Source organism: Gambusia affinis, linkage group LG19 (genome assembly GCF_019740435.1).
Source record: "Gambusia affinis linkage group LG19, SWU_Gaff_1.0, whole genome shotgun sequence".
Classification (NCBI taxonomy): domain Eukaryota; kingdom Metazoa; phylum Chordata; class Actinopteri; order Cyprinodontiformes; family Poeciliidae; genus Gambusia; species Gambusia affinis.
In genome coordinates this window covers 17,697,149-17,713,725 of record NC_057886.1, presented here as the reverse complement: position 1 = coordinate 17,713,725, position 16,577 = coordinate 17,697,149, and the positions used below count along the sequence as shown (strand labels likewise).

General features: G+C 38.7%; 1 protein-coding gene across 1 annotated transcript in view; it reads right to left on the bottom strand.

The window, feature by feature from the left end:
- The window catches only part of plekhh3 (pleckstrin homology, MyTH4 and FERM domain containing H3), a 38,115-nt gene extending 26,925 nt beyond the window's left edge, over window positions 1-11,190 (bottom strand). Inside the window, exons 1-2 of the mRNA XM_044100086.1 lie at window positions 10,523-11,190; window positions 4,671-4,726 (exon numbers count right to left, since the gene is read on the bottom strand). Of these exons, the coding sequence (XP_043956021.1) occupies window positions 4,671-4,726; window positions 10,523-10,657 (191 nt within the window). The 5' untranslated portion in view covers window positions 10,658-11,190. The remainder of the gene's footprint in view (window positions 1-4,670; window positions 4,727-10,522) is intronic.
- Between the last annotated feature and the right edge of the window lie 5,387 nt (window positions 11,191-16,577).

The window sequence follows — 16,577 nt, the reverse complement described above, 5'->3', positions numbered from 1 at the left end:
AAAGACAGTTTCTAGCTCTTACCAATCATTGTCATTTGACTATACAATTTTTACACATGGACATGCTTTGATATAATTTTACATTTCCTTTTAGGATTGTAGGTCTGATTAGTTTTGGGTTGTTGTCCTGTTGGACAGTGAACCTTTGCCTCAATCTCTAGTTATTTGCAGCTTCCAACAAGTTTTATTCCAGGATTGCCTTGCGTTTAGTTCCATCTTCCCTCCCATGTCACTCCCTTGTCCCTGCTGAAGAAGAGCAACCAGCAACATCATGCTGATCATGTGCTTCTCATGACTTACTCCATTAGCTTCATACACAACATATGTTGCAAGTAGGCCAAATGTTTTGTTTAGGTCTTATCTAACTAACGCAGCTTCTTCCACATGATATTTGGGGCCCATACTAATCATGTCCTGTCAACAAATTCTCTTATCTGAGCTGTGGATCTCTGTAGCTTCTCCAGAGTTTCCATCGGCCCCTTGGCATCCTTTCTGATTCATGTTCTCTATACCGAGCCTATAAGCTCAAGTACATGGCCATACCTGGGAAAGCCTGCAGCTGGGTCATGCTCTGTTTTTTAATGACTGACGGAACAGTGTTCCTACAGATGCCAAAGGATTGCTAGATTGTTTCCTAACAGGTCTCTGCTTAAAACTTCAAATCATCCCTGATCTGTTTGCTGTATCCCTTGGACCTTATGATGCTGTTTGTTCACTAATGTTCTTCATCAAACCTTTAAGGGCTTCACAGAAGATATTTAATGTCAGTTTATACTGACATTGCAAACTGGCACACATGTACCCATTATGTGATTTCTGAAAGCATTTTCTATAACTGAATTTTACTTAAGGGTATCATAATCAAAGAGACTGAAAACACATTACATATCCTATTCCTGAGATTTTTATTTCTGAAAACATATCTGAAAACCATTGATCATTTTTCTTCCACTTCACATTTATGCTCTACTTTGGGCTGGCCTCTCATATAAAATCCTAATAAATTGTAATCAGCTGTATTAGAAAAAAGCACTATCAAGAGAAAATGACTAACTCCAGAAAAAATATCTTAATACAGTGTGTTTTGCATTAAAATCATTATTATCTTGGAAGAGATGCATCTCTTTCCCTATCCATTCCCTTTCTTTTCCCCCAGCAGGGCAGAGGCTAGCCAAATAAGCCTCTGCTTGAAACTGTGCTGGTGGGAAAATGGGAATGTGGTGATTAAGAGTGGGCCTATACGACCTCCCAGCTAAAAATACACCGTTTACTTAAGACCACTGCCAAGAAATTCTGGACTCTGCAGGGAAGGGAGAGGGGTAGAGAGAAAAAAAGTCATGTTTTGAGACCAGAGGCAGAGGGGTGTGTGACAGGAAGTCTGAATTTGTGAGTCCAGAAGTGTGTGCTGTCAGCAATAACTTTTACGTTAGAGAAGGAAAAACCTCCATACTGTATATTATAAATAGCATAAGTAGCATCAACATTAAGTTGTACGTTAAAAAACACAGGAAATGCACCTCTATAATTTATATGCAAACAATTGTTTTTATGCAAAGACCATGGGGCATCCAATTAAAATCATTTACCAAACCATAGCACACCAAATATGAAAATCAAGAAGAAAGACAGTCTTTCCATTCATATATAAAAAAGTCAGCTGGTTTCCTCAGGCAATTTTTGCTAACTGGGAGCTACTGACTGACTGTAGTGGATCACTATAATTAGTTGAAATAGACTGAACAAAACTGTTGGTTTGGATGTAGTTGGACTACATCCAACTGTATGTAGTTATGCCTGGAGTTAGTTGTTAGTTGTAGACTAGTTGCGTCTGGAGTCATCAGGAACACAATGTTTTGGCAGTATCAATCTGGATAACTTTGAAACATTTGGTTTAACATGGATTTCTATTACATCCTATTAATTTAGACTAAATTATGTTACATATAACAAAACATGAATTGGATTTGTGCCTTGAGGTGACCTTTGCAGGGGATTGGCTCTATACAGAAGGACTGATTTGAAAATAAATGAAACCCTTTTGGATTAGGGCAAATATTGTCACAGTCAACATATTAGAAGTTGCTATAGACATTCTTTGATAAGGCCTGTTATTTCAAGCAGCTCTGGTGGGACAAAAATAGCACACTAAGCAATGAAAACAAGGATTAGCTGGAGTATTAAAACTATTAAAAAAATCTAAAAGGATAACATTTTATTATTAATGTAGAGATGCTCATGCTCATATTTGGGATTTTGTTGCTTGTTCTGAAGATGTAAAAACAAACCAGAACATTTTACATTACTTGTTTGTGTACCAACATAATTTGTTGAGTATATCAAACTAATTTTTGATTTCTAATTACCCGTATTTTATTCTACAACAGAGAACAACATCAGTTTGCAAGTAGAATGGAGTTATTTTCAATATGATATCCCCACCTTTTACGTGTCACCCATGATTAGTTTTATTAAAGTAAAACTATACCTAACCTGCCTTGCCTGTCAAACAGGACTGAAATAAATGAATGTGGCACCACTTGTTTCATTACAAAGTTCAGACCTATCATGGCTTTACTTCTCATTTCCTTCATACAGCTGAACGTCTGGGTGTGTCCTCCTTTTGGTCAGGTAATGACCAAGTGATACGTTCTCTGACCTCTCCTCTCCACTAGGTGTGATGATTACAGCCAGGCTTTTAACACACTCCCTTCAAAACCAGTTAATTATGCTGTCACCCAAGGCCACTGCCACTACACTTTAGAAATGACATGTACACGGCCAAGCCACGCCTCCATGGGGAGTGCTAATGGGACAGGACTGAGTCACATCATCTTCACTTTTTTCTTTTCACATGTTTTTTCTCTTCAAGCCTCGAGACACAGCATGTCCTGTCTGACTGCAGCTAAATGTTTCTACCAAGCCACTTCCTGAAGCAGCTCGATTTTTGTTGGGAGTTGTTGCAGACCCCTGTCTGTTCATTTGTGGTGTGCGATAGTTTTACACGTCAGGCTCAATGACTCATTGCCTGTAAGTCAGCGGATGTACAGTAGAGACTAAATGTGGAAAATGGAGGGGAGATGAGTGCATGATGCCAGAGATACAGAAGCACAAAAGTCAAGTACATCACTGTCAGAGATCACAGATGTCGATCAAGTCATCTATGAATCGCTCTTTTTCACTGATGGTGTGTTTTCAAAGAATTTGTATCAAGCTTTGTCTTGATACGATGACAAAATTCAATGCATTTTTCAAGTATTTTGGATCTCAACTTTGACTGGCCAATTCTAAAATTTGAATATGTTTTCATATTCCCTGAACCCTCTGTTTTTGCCCTGCTGGCAGGTCAACCTCAGCATCAAGCCTTTCACAGTTTAACTGAAGAAAAGCTTCCCCATAGCATGATGCCATCATCACCATGTTGATGTTTAGTGTTACTTTTGCTCTTTTTCACGCTGGTCAGAAAGTCTGGTGTCTCATCTCACCAGAGCATCCTGGTCCATATGTTTGCCTAGTCCTCCACATATGATAAAAGGGACTCCTTATGGCTTTCTTGAACAATTGCATTGTATTGTTGAAAATAATAATACTTTTCTGTTTAATAGGTCTTCCTACATCGGTTGTATTGTACATTTGTTTCATGCACTTCACATTAGAAGCCGATATACAAGAAAAGTCACGAGGAATAAACTATTTTTAAGGCACAGTGTTATTTGTTAGATGCATGCAGAGGTCACGTAAATCAAATATTTTCTATCTTTAATCAGTTCAATTGGAGACATATTCCCTGATTTTAAAACTTTGGTTGAGGTGTAGCTTGTAATTCAGTCTCCAGTGTGGCAGCAAAGTGCAGATTCAAACTTCAAAACAACACCAAAACACCCAACGAGAAATCATCAATCCAAGGCAAAAGTTTAAGACCTCATGACAACAGCCTCTGCAGCAAGATCCCCCTTGATTACACACAAGCAGGCATACAATTCAGCTCCATGAAGACCAGGTTGAAGTTTTGAGACTGCGTTCAGGCCACAGCAGGCAAAGCTTTCATATTTTAAGTGTAATTAAAATTGTTTAATTCCATTGTTTATGTGTAATTATTTGAGCCACAGTCAGTAATTTTTGTCACTACGGAGAAAGCTTTACATGTATTCATCTATTCGATAAGTGACGGCACAATGTGGACTATCTGTTCAACTTATTTGGGCAGAATATTAATTAAAACAAATTAGATTTTATATTGTTATTAAATATTGAATGTTATTGAATGTCATTATTATAACTTTAAAAATTGACAGGTAAAAATATATTGTCAGAATTGTTTTGACCCCCATAAAGTCAAAATATCAGACAAAGAAATCTAGCACAACCTCTGGATGCATTTACACTTTGGGCCAATAGTTTTTCAATTCTTAAGGTGATTAACTTTATGCATACGGAAGTTTGAAAAAGAAAGCTAAATCACTATCATGTAGATTCACATTTACATACAAGTGATTATTATAAATATACCTCATGAAATGCTGTTGAGGAAGTGAAAAATGAAGTACTGACAAATGGGCCAAGCTCTGGATAAATGTAAAAATCCCCGAGCAATCGAGGGGAAGTATACAAGTAAAAAGAGGAAACCATTACTTCTGAAAATATTTTGGAAGGAATTGTTTCCCTTTTCTTACCCGTTTGTTCCATTTTTTGCACAAGTAGGCTGAGAAACTGTCACCTCAGTTGGAGTCTGTAAACAGAAGACAGAGAAAAAAACCCATGTAAATAGATTATGCAAAAGAAGTCATAGTCTGTACTTGGAACAATTCACATGCTGGAGTGATCCCTAAGTGTTTTGCCTTCAGAGTCCATGCTGCAGCAGCTCATGCAGTTGTTCCTGGCAATCTAAGCACGTTGCTGCACTGTTCATGTAATGCTTGGCTTACACTTGCAAGTGGTATGCTTGTGAAGAGAAATATGGCATGCAAAACAGGCTAATTTAGTGTAAGAGCTAAGAACAGAGGGGTCTTTTGTGCTATGACTGCATGCTCCCCAATCTTCACACCCCAGAATGCTCTAATTCAAACTGGCCATTTCTCTCGGAACATTTAGCTAAAAATAACCTCCTTCAAAAGAACATAGCAGAAACAGATGCCTTAATGTTTTTCAAAAAGAGACCCCTGCATTGGCTCTATATTAATAGTACTTATTAAACTTACTGGTACTCTAACAAGTGAAATCAAACCCCCAGCTCTGCATCACAGACCAAATATCAGAAATGAGACCATTTATTCTAAACTCCATAAACTCATTCTGAGAAGTCAGTGCTAAGTGAACTCTAAAATCGGCAGGTCATCTGTCTAAACAGCATTAAACTGCCAGACCTAAATATATATATATATATCTTATTGTTTGAACAATGAGCATTTGTATTCCCATTCTCCTTCACTCAGCAGAAGATAGGAGAGGATGTTTCCATTCACAGTGATTCAGCTCCTGGAGTTTCAACCTGACCTTGGAAAACCCCATCAGACATCAGAGGCTGCCAGTGTAGTTTGGACTGATTCCCCGGTGTGCAAGGCAACGCTGTGTGTCCCCGTGGCCTGACTTGTTGTCTCTGCAAACCACAGCCTTGAGCCTGCTCCTGCGGCTGCCACGGCACAACCCAGGCCTACCTGAAACATTATCCAGGTCAGCTCTGGGCCCCTCACAGTTCACACACCACACTTTACTACTGGGCAAACTGTCCTAAGTTTAGCTATTTCACCACAAAAACCTTCTACTGCTTCTTTTTGGGTCCTTCAAAAATAACAAAGTAAACATATACTGCATTTTTTAGAGGCTAGTATTGAATCTTCATATACTTTTAAAGATGAATGGTTTCTGGGGCAAATGAGGAAATGATTAGAAAATAGATAATGACATTTCACTAATGTTTAACTAAAAGGTGGTACTGTAAATGGCAAACCAGACAAGCAAGGACAACTGAACACCGTTAGTAAGTGACTTATGAATGGAAGATAGACTGTAATCCTCTGCCCCTGCTTGTTGCCATACAGTGAAATGATTTAGTCAAGCCCACAGTCACAGAGAACAGAACTCGATAGAGCGACCAAAAACAACAACTCAAAATGAATAACATCAGGGACAGGCAAGCTGTAATTTCAGCATATAAACGGAGTACATCATCAATAATATAGTGAATAAAGACAGTAATTTTTTGAGTCAGCCCTCACAAATCGTGACAATTCACAGAAAAAAACATGTCCAATAGACTTAATGTGCTGTGGGATGAGGAACAAAGATAGCGTGCGATGTAGAGCCTTTGCAAAAAATAAAAAAGATCTCCCTTTTGGACAGGCAGAGGATGAATCACCCCAGACTAGAGCAGAGCGTAAGGGAAAAGAGGGAAAGATGCCCTGATGTGTTCATTTTGTGGCTTACTTCCGCTCTTGCTTTCCATAGTCTACTCTTTTGCTCTCTTTCTCTTTCCCTTCAGTTCTCCTGGGAGGCTGAGTAACCAGTAGGAAATGATTGGGCTCTGCTAGTGTCGGCCTGAAGACCAGATGTGTGGCCTAGAGGTGGTGAGGCAGAGACGCAACGGAAACCAAATATAAACCAGCCTGCCATGACACCTCTGAAGGCAGAGGGCAGTTTTGATGGTTAACGGGATCCACTCTCCCTCCAAAGCTGGACTGTACCAAAAACAAGATGTGCGGCGGTGTTCCAATCCGCACTCACAACTGCCAAGGCCAACACACCGAGCGGTAGTAGTTTACTGGTGAACGTGACTAAACATTACATAGAACTGAGCAAAGGAGTTTCAAACATGGAAAGAAAAGTGAATGATAGATGTCGTGTCCAAAACCAAGTGCCAAGCTGCCCAAACAGTGGAAGCATTCAGCTCAGTGGGACTGTTTGGGCAGCTGCTGAGGAGCTGCTTCTTTGAATGAGAACTGTAAACATCAAGAGGAAAAGGTTATGACATGGCCTTCTACTCTGAAGGAGCAAAATTTCACATGAATCAACTTTGACTCATTGTTCCATCCCCAGAGAGGGAAGAAAACTGGCATATATGGCCTCGGTACTTGAAATGCCACTGATCATGACATCCCCCTGGCAGCGTATTGGCAAACATAGCCACTTGAGGTGAGGATATTGAAAGTCTGGAGGGGACAGACACCACCAGTTCTGTGGGTCAGTGTGGTCAATCCTGGGGAAAGGCCTACAAAACTGACTATTCTGGTGTTGTGAAGGCAGAGGAACAACACACATACCCACAGTATGGGTGTGTGTGTGTGTGTGTGTGTGTATCCACGGCAAGGATATCCATAGCAAGGATACCAACTCGCTGCCTGAAAATGTAGCTCTATTACCCTCATCAAACTACTGTTCATCTTCCTTTCATTTCAATGGCATAGGAAGACATCACGCAAAAGAAAAATACATAGACAATCTGATCACCAGAGTCACCATATTACCACAGATGTTTTCGAAATGTCAGAAAATGCCACCCTATTAGTGTCACACAACTCATATATATCCCCCATGACCTCCACTGCTCCAGAACTGCAACACAAATATCCCCGGAAATTACCGCTAACATTTCATTATTTCTTTCTACTATGTTCAGATGATTCACTCACCTCAGGATGCTTTTGACTGAAAGTGAAAGATAAAACTTCACCTACTGCCCAAATGTATGTTTACAGAACATACATGTGGAAGAGAAGACATTTACATTACAGCAACATTAACTTTGTGTGACAAGCTTTCACGCTGTCAATACCACGAAAAGAAAATGAAGAGCAACAATTCACGACATGCATGTCTATTGCCATAGGGAGGCTATCTAATTATTGGGAAAGCATTGGATCTTAAAGTATTATAATATGTACAGCTACACAAAGCAAGGGAAAACAGGATTTTTCTAAATTTCTCAAATCACCAAAAGCATCCAAAATTTAAAAATGAGAAACTCCCATAGCAATTTGATTTATTTATAATAAGGTTTGAAGCTCAAACAAGTACTTCAGTGCTTTTGATTACAAGACAAAACAGCTTCAGTCCTTATGCTAAAGTGGTTCTTTCCATTAACAAGTAATCAGATAAATGGAATACACCACATGACAGAAGACAGAGATCCATCATGAAGATAAGTACTTTATCTCTCATGGTAAGTCAGTTTATATTTATGAATCTTTCCAACCATAAATCGATTTGGGGGGGTCTGATCAAGTAGGTAATACAGGTCAATCAAAATACAAAGAATAGGCTCATAAATTTGAGATGAGTGCCTATAAAAGAGTATTACCACAGTCAGCAATCTTGGACTTTGTCCAGCTGAGAACTGGACAGGGTCTTTCACATTCCACTAAAAAAAATAAAAAATAACTGAATTGAACCTAAATTTGTTCTTTAACTGGTATCAACTGAGTGCAATTACAATAAATTTGCTTACAGGAGCTTATAGCATTGTATATGAGTGACATGCTTGTTTCACCACCATTTATTAAATAATTTTCTCATAAGACTGAAATCAAAAGTTCAAACATATTTTGATAGTGCTGACTGTTACCTAATCATTAAATTATCTCCTGAAATCTGAAAGTCAAATGACTGTTTTTAGGTTTCATTTTGAAAAACAAAAATACTGGGTTGTGACTTGTACACCAAATTAAGTCAAGCATCACTTTGTTTAAGTTCAGAAATCTGTTAGCAGCCACTGTTCTCAACCAACCCGTCTACAATCCAACAAACATTAAACCAATGTTTTTGTGAGGAGCTGAGGTTGCATTTTAATGAGATCTGGGAAAATTACAGTCAAAATGAGGATGTCTTCTCCAGTTAAACATCCTGAAAGGATCTTGTATTGATTGCAGATATGAGGCACAGTTTAGATTCCTCCAACCAACAATAGCCAACCAGATGGCAGTCTAAAAGGACAATGAGGTGGGCTATACACCGACACCTCACCAATGTTCCTCTTATCTGAGAGTTGCTGGTGCAGTCAAGATTTCTGTTGAGCCAATAACTCTTTAAACTTATCTTCCTCAAACGTTTTCATGCAAATAGTTATAGTGGTTGCAAGCACACAAAGAGGCCAATCAACAGAAAGGTAGGATACGCTTATTGAGGCGTCATCATAGGACTAAATACTTGCAGTCTGCCCATAAAATAACTGACTATATTTAAATACCTGATTTGCTTTGAGGTGACACAGAGAAGTAGTAGGAAACATATATTGAGAGAGTGAGAAAAAATAAGTACCAAAGCACAAAATCCCAACAAATACTTAATGGTGGATTAGTATAAAGCACTGTACATAAACAGATACATACAGAAAGAGGCAACCTCACTCCAAGGCAACAATGGCCCTCACAAGTGGACGGACAATGCTGAACTCTCTGTGCCTGATCAGATGACTAGCATTACAGAGAAGAGACAAGGCCGTAGTCTTACTTGCAACTGAGCGGATGGAGGCCAAGCACACAAGCTCAGTTCAAATCTCTGAGTTTTATAGCTTGCATCAGAGCATGTGCGAGTCTGATTGCTCAATGTTGCACAAGCTTTGGAGACCGTGCAAACCTGAACGTCAAACTGAGCAGCAACACTATTTTTTATTTTAACTCAAGCAAAACATGAAAGCACATAGGGAGAGCAGACTAGTATGCCAGATTGAAGAGCCAGCATGCTGTTAAATATCTATATTCTCATATCAGAGTGAAACATTAGTAGTAGTGATGTTGAATGTTTGGGACAAAAAAAAGGCATGCTCCTTTTAGTACAGTACTTGTCAAACATGTGATTTGAATACATTTCTAAAGATATCTTAAACTTTATTTAAAAATTATGCTGCACAAAATATATAATTGCAGTCTGCTAATATGTCACAAAGGACTATTTTAATGCATGTTTGGAAGGTTAATATTTTTCAATATACAATATGCTCCACTAACCAAGAATATTACTGGCTATATGAATTCACGTTTATTGTCTTATATGAGCACGTGTGATGTTAAATCTTTATGTTCAAGATACTAAATCTCAAGCCCCACTGGTTGTGTCATTGTGATAAGAAATGTGCCAAAAATGTGTATTCATCACTGTAATATTGTCCTTGTAATACAAAAAGTATTTATTTATACTGTTGTAAAAACAGTAGTGCAAACGCTTATCTAATTTTACTTTGATGCTTAAAATAATACATACCAAAATTCACTGATCAGACACATTCACACAGAAACAAGCAAAACTTTCTATCCTTTTTCTTAAAATGCGTTGACATTTTTATTAAAATTTAAGTTGGATAAAAATAATTAGTCTGGGTTCTCTGGAAGTGCCAACATATGTGAGAATATAAAGACAAAAGGCTAAATTTCTTATCACACTTTAAAAATCCAAGTAAACCGTTTAAGAATAACGAATTTCAAACCGGCTAATCAGTTCAAATATCCCTAAAATACTAAAAATAAACAATAAAAACAGTTTTTTCATCACTAATGCACATTTAGTATTAAAGAGCGGGTGATGATTTTTTTTTTACCCGTCCATTGGGAGTCAAGTCCTCCTTGTTGCGCAACTCAAACGACTCTTCCTCCTCTTTCTCCCCATAGTCCCGTCCCAGCAAACTGAAGCCCTGCCTGCAGCACAAAAACCAGCAAACTCCTTGCACAGGCATTCAAATGCGGTTAAATGTGTCGTTTTCTGCTCTCCCGGTCGGTGGATTCAACGTTCACGCTGCAAGTGACTCCAGCGGTTGCGTGAGAGCAGACGGCGTGCGTTCTCCATAGAGATCCAGCGAAGAAGTTGGGGGGAAGCATATAAGCCTAATCTCCCCCTTCTGGCTAACAAAAATAAATAAATAACAGATGAATCAAAGGAAAATCTTTTGTCTGTGTATTTTAGCAGTCATAGTCCAACAGGGAAGAGATTCGAGGGAAACCAATCAGTTTCCTTCACGATTCCAGCTGTTTTATCCAAGGCACTATTTAAACTTCATAAATTCGAAACAAAACAAAAGTAAAAAGATCACTAATACTCCTCCTCCGGCGCTGCTGTAAATTTAAGCTATAACGTCTTCCTCAGCATCTTCTACGCACATTAGTTAAGAGGCTTGAAGGAGCACCTCTGCTCCACACCGACTGTCTTCAGAGTTTGAACAAAAGCGTGCAGCAGCTGGGTCAGGATGGTGTGGAGACAGAGGCCACGCCCACTGACCTCAGCTCTGGCGTACGAGTGGCTGAGCAGAGACACTCCCCGCAAAGCCACACCTCCACGAGTCATGACAGCGTCAGAAACATTTTTTTTTCTTTTCGTTTCCGGGAAAAAATGAGCAAGAATCCCTCGTTATCACTACAGTGTTAACACAGTGCTAACACAAGATTTTTGTTTCTCTTATTATTTAGTGTACTCTCCGTACATGCATGGATTCTCTCTGGGTACTCCACAGACCTAATTGATCTCTTATTTAGCCTTAGGTGTGAATGTGTGCATCCATGATTGTAGACGATAAAGGGATGATTCTGCCCTTGTCAAAACAACTCAGAACCTTTCAGCTTCCCAGTTTCCTTATTCAAAGGTAGACAGGAAAAAGAGTGATAGGCCAACCACTCCCATACCTCCCCAAAACAAACAAACAAAAATACACCTATAGACTCTTTTACAACATATAATTTTAAAAAATTTAGAAAATGATTTTGACACTTCTATAAAAAAAAAGAAAATACCACACTCCTTCTTTTATAGTAAATGAACCAAACCAAGAGATATAATATGAACTGAAGATTGCACTGCAGGTTTAGAGCCAAACAAAACTGGCAAATGGCTTGGATAATAAAGACAGCAAGGAAGAGTATGATAGTAGCAGTGATTCAGAATCATGTAAGAATTTAGGAACATTGCTTCAGAATTAGCCTATAAAGGGTTTTTTTCTAATTTCTGTTACCTTCTGTTTGAAGTTTTGTTTAAGCGATTAGTGCAGATTTATGACTAAAACTAGTCAGCACTTAAAACAATAACATAAAAAAAATAATGTCTTCTTTACTGAAGAAATTTACTGACTTTATGATCTGAAGAATATTTCAAGTAAAACATGAGTTTGCGAAACTGTATTGCAAGTATTTGCTGTGTTTACTGTATTGCCATAACTTTTATCCAAAGCAACTTACAAATGGATACCACACCACTGTGATGGTTCTCAGTAAAACTAGTAGGAGTCTGAAAGAAAGTATTAAGTGCTCCACAAAAAAAAAAATGTCTATTTGATTTTACATTCTACTTGTGAAATCTAGATCAAGTTTCATTATTGTGCTAACTAAATGGTTAAAGTTGATACAGCTGTAGGAGGAAAGTGTGTTAGCCTAAACTCCAGACACATGGCTTCTTTAACCCAGCAGCAACAATATCCATTCCTTTCTCCTCCCGGTTTTATGCAGAGAGCTTCAGACCTCTCAGTCAGCTGTCTTTTACATATTCCTCAACAGGAAGTTTTTCTCAGCTGCTGGCAAGTGCTCCACAATTAAATGATTACTCTTAGATTTACTTTGTGTTTAGATGATAAAGACGTTTGTAGACCAACTCCCCATCTCATCCAGGCACAAGTCACACAAATGTGTTCTTTCATTGATTTAATGATAGAAAATGGTCTGGCCTGCATTTGTTTATAGTATATTGGAAATAGTTTTGCACAGAACAGTTTACAGGAGATATTTTTCAATGCCCTCGTGTTAAGAGTACACCAGATGCTTTCTGTCTCTGCAAAATCTCTCTCCAGGCCAGATCCTCCCTGTCCTCCCACCATATCCCAAAACAATACGCATGGGGCCCCTGTTCCCGCAGACCTGGAGGAACATATGTTTTATTTTTAGAGCTCTTTCCCTCAGTGTACACTTGTAAAGTAAAAAAGAAAGAAAAAGAAAAACCCTTTCTTTTTTATTTATAGTCTCTAAAATAACTGGAGGCAGTGCAAACAGCAAAAAGTACATCAGCATAATCCTCAAATATCAGTAAGCTTATTTCACAGGATTTATTTCTTTTTGAAATTATTTCTGGCAAAAATAAAGAACCTGAATGGAGAAACATCTGGGTTTAGTTTTCTTTCTAGAACTCTCTTTTATTGTCTTCATTCACATCTTCAAATTTCCCATTCATCTTCTCTTTCCAAGAGGTGACACGTAATTCCTGATTAAGACACAGACGTATACACTCACATTCGTGCACTTAAGACAACCTGATACACTACTGGTCTGTGTGAGACGCTCCAGAGTAGGGTAGAGCCTCATTGGGACTCCAAAGCACAGGTTGTCTGTGAGCTGTGAACAAAGGTGCTTGAATATAGAAAAAATAATTGATTCAACAGAACATGGAAATGTGTTTGGGGTTTGTTTTAGAAACCAAAGGAGGCGTGTGTTGTGATTATTTGACCTAAGCCTCTCTTCATTTCTTTAACATTGTGCCCACCTCTGAAGTGTCTTGACATTGGCTTATGGGGTTTTCAGAAGACATGAATAGTAAAACCAAATGGTGCATGTCACTTTGATCAGAGACAGAACAGAGTCCTGTTTGTGCTTCTGTCTGCAGGATTGTGTTTCACTGCAGCCCACATCCCAGTTGCATACTCCCATGTTGGTCAAAATTGCTGTCAACAGAAAGGGATGTGAAGTCTGGACTGCAAGCAAAAAAAGGGAAGATTACTGAATTACTGTGGTGGTTGCCATACTTTTTTAAGCTCTTGCAAGTTCTCTTGGTGATGACAGATCTTAGGAATACAGATGAATTGTATTCAATGAGAAGGTATAGAAAGCTCCTCTATTTTGACAATCTGTCTTCCCTGTAGAAGCTGGAAAATTTGTCTGACAGTCCCAAATTCGGGATTTAGGAGAATAACCAAGCCTCAAAGAGCATTTCCTCCCCACTGTGTTCAGCATTGAACCTAAACCTCATCCTGCTGTGGTTGCATCCCTTCTACCACCAGTCCAGTGTGCTTTGGTTTAACCAAACTTTAGCCTATAAGACTGGAAACAGAGGAGCGTTATTGGCCCCTGTAATGGGATAAGGTTGCTGTAAAGCTCTTTAACTACAACACAACTTTACTTGAGTGTTTCATAGTAAATTGTCCAGCTGTGTGGGGCAGGGAGGATTTTATGGATAAATTGGAACAAAATAACAGTTTCCTAAGATATTCAAATTATCAAAAAGTTCTTACAATTTCAGTGCACTGCAAAGATGTTGGTATTCATCTGAATCCCTTACATTTTGTCAGGTTACAACCACAAACCATTCATACATTTTGATTGTTTTGCAGTCATAACATAGTACGTTATTGTGAATTAGAAAGAAAAAAAAGACATGGTTTTCCCAATTTGTTTTTCAAAACTTTGGCATGCATTAGAATTCAGACTCCTCAACTCAACACTTTGAATAATCCCATTTTTCTGCAGTTAGAGATGTACACCATTTATTGATTTGTTACTACTATCTTTTTTCAGTCTTCTTTAAACATAATTTAAATTCAGACAGAGTAGAAGAGTCTTAGAAACAGCATTTTTTGTCTTGGCATGACTTCTCTAATGGATTTAACTTTGGGGTTTGACTAGACCATTTTAACTCAGATATGTTTGATCACAACTGTTCCACTGTACCTCTGCCATTTTAGGATCATTGTCCTGCTGTAGGTGAACCTCCAGTCCAATCTAATGGCTCTTCCAGCCTCTGAAATATTTTCCAGATTGCTCTGTAGTTAGAATTTCGCAGCCATTATCATGTTTCACTATGGGGATGTTGTATTCAGAATGATGTTCCCAGTTAATTTTCTGCTTTGTATGTAGGCCAGTCATTTAATACTTTTCTCACTAGGCCACAGTTTCTTCTTCCATCTGACCTGTGAACATTTGCAGCTCTCCCAGTTAGTATGGGCTTTTCAACTGATCCTCTCCTTGCTATGATGTTGTAATTTTCGGAAGATGAGTTGAGATGTCCAAAGACTGGGAGCAGTAGAACAGCTGAACTGCAATGCAAACAAGTGGACTCTATTTAACAACTAGGGGACTCTCTGAAGGCAGTTGGTTGACTGAGTAAAGGGGGGCAAATACAAACACACATCACATCCAAAAGATTATTTATCTATCGTTTGTGGTTCTAGAATGATGACATGTGAACTTTATCTCATTTCTTCATATTGTAATATATTATAGCTAAAGCCCAGGAATGAGTTGGTGTTGGTTGTCTTGGCCTTTGGGTACATTTATGCATGGGGATCATCAGAATATAAAAGAAGTAACAGGCAGAGTGATGGAGAACAGTTTCAGCTTCAGTGGTGACCCTACTGTCCATGTTTCATTCCCTGTTTCTCCTGCTGGGTTAGCTATATTAGGGGTGACCCTTCACCCTTCAGACTATAGCGCACTATCTCAACCTGTCAATACATAAACTGCCTGCAGAGCTTGTGCAATGAGTGAATAATGTGTTGCAACCTGGCCTCTCAGATTTTCAAGAAAATGAGTGATATTCCACTCCAGAGGGATCTGTTGTGAGCACTGTAACACCACGAGAGCCATAATTGACAGCATAGCGACCAGAGTTTTTGCTGAGTCTAGTAAATGCTCAATGAATGTTCTCCACCTGTACTGTTATTTTTCTAAGTGGACGGCTTAACACAAGTATTTAAAACATCGTCTGACATCTTGAAGTTGCACAGTAATGTAATAGGTGTATTTGAAAACTCGTTAAAAGCTTTTAACCTCAGTCTGCCCTCTCTAGGAATTAGGGAAACAAGCATTCTTCTACACAAAATGAAAATACTTTGCCAGAACACTTGATATCTCTAACCGTCATCAAAAGCAAAGGGAGGAGGAGTTCTCAAACCAGAATCAGGCAGACAGAAAGATAAAGAGCTCGATAGAGACTGATAAAGCGGCAGAGTCAGTGAGAGCTGATAAACAGGCAGCGGAGCTCAAACTACAGCTCTTGGAATAGACACAACAATCAACTGTTCAAGTAAACAGTTGAAATATGCCCTTTTATTGTCACATCAAAGCCAAGAAGCAGATAAGACTTTCTTTCAAAGAACAAGTGATGTTTCTGTGTTACTTCTGCTTTGCACCAAAAAAAAATCTACTTAGATATTACACAAGCTTACACCTTCTGGGCTTTCCAAATAATTAACTTGCAGGTCAGTGCGGCTTCTGGCTTTGATATTGTAGGTTAAATAGCGAATGTCAGAGCGAGGAGGAAGATAGTGTATTGACAGTTAGAGGCCAGGCAGCGAGCCAGAGTCCTTCAGCTATTTTTAGCCTGCTGACTGTGTGAAAGTACACTGAATGCAAAATTGATGACATTTTGCCAAAATCTGAACTTGTGGTGGATTAGCCGTGCCTGTGTTTGCTTTCACTTCTTTATACATATGCATGCATGAGCAAAAGTGTGCTTTGGCAGAGACATATAAGTATACATATGCATCAAGTGCTGAGAACGCAAAACTGAGTGCAATGAAAGTGACTGGTGGTCAAAAAGTAGATCTCCAGAGAGGCAGCAATGTTGGACTGATTTGCTATAATATGTTGAACATTTGGGAAAAGTCCTACCTAGAAATGTGTGCTTGC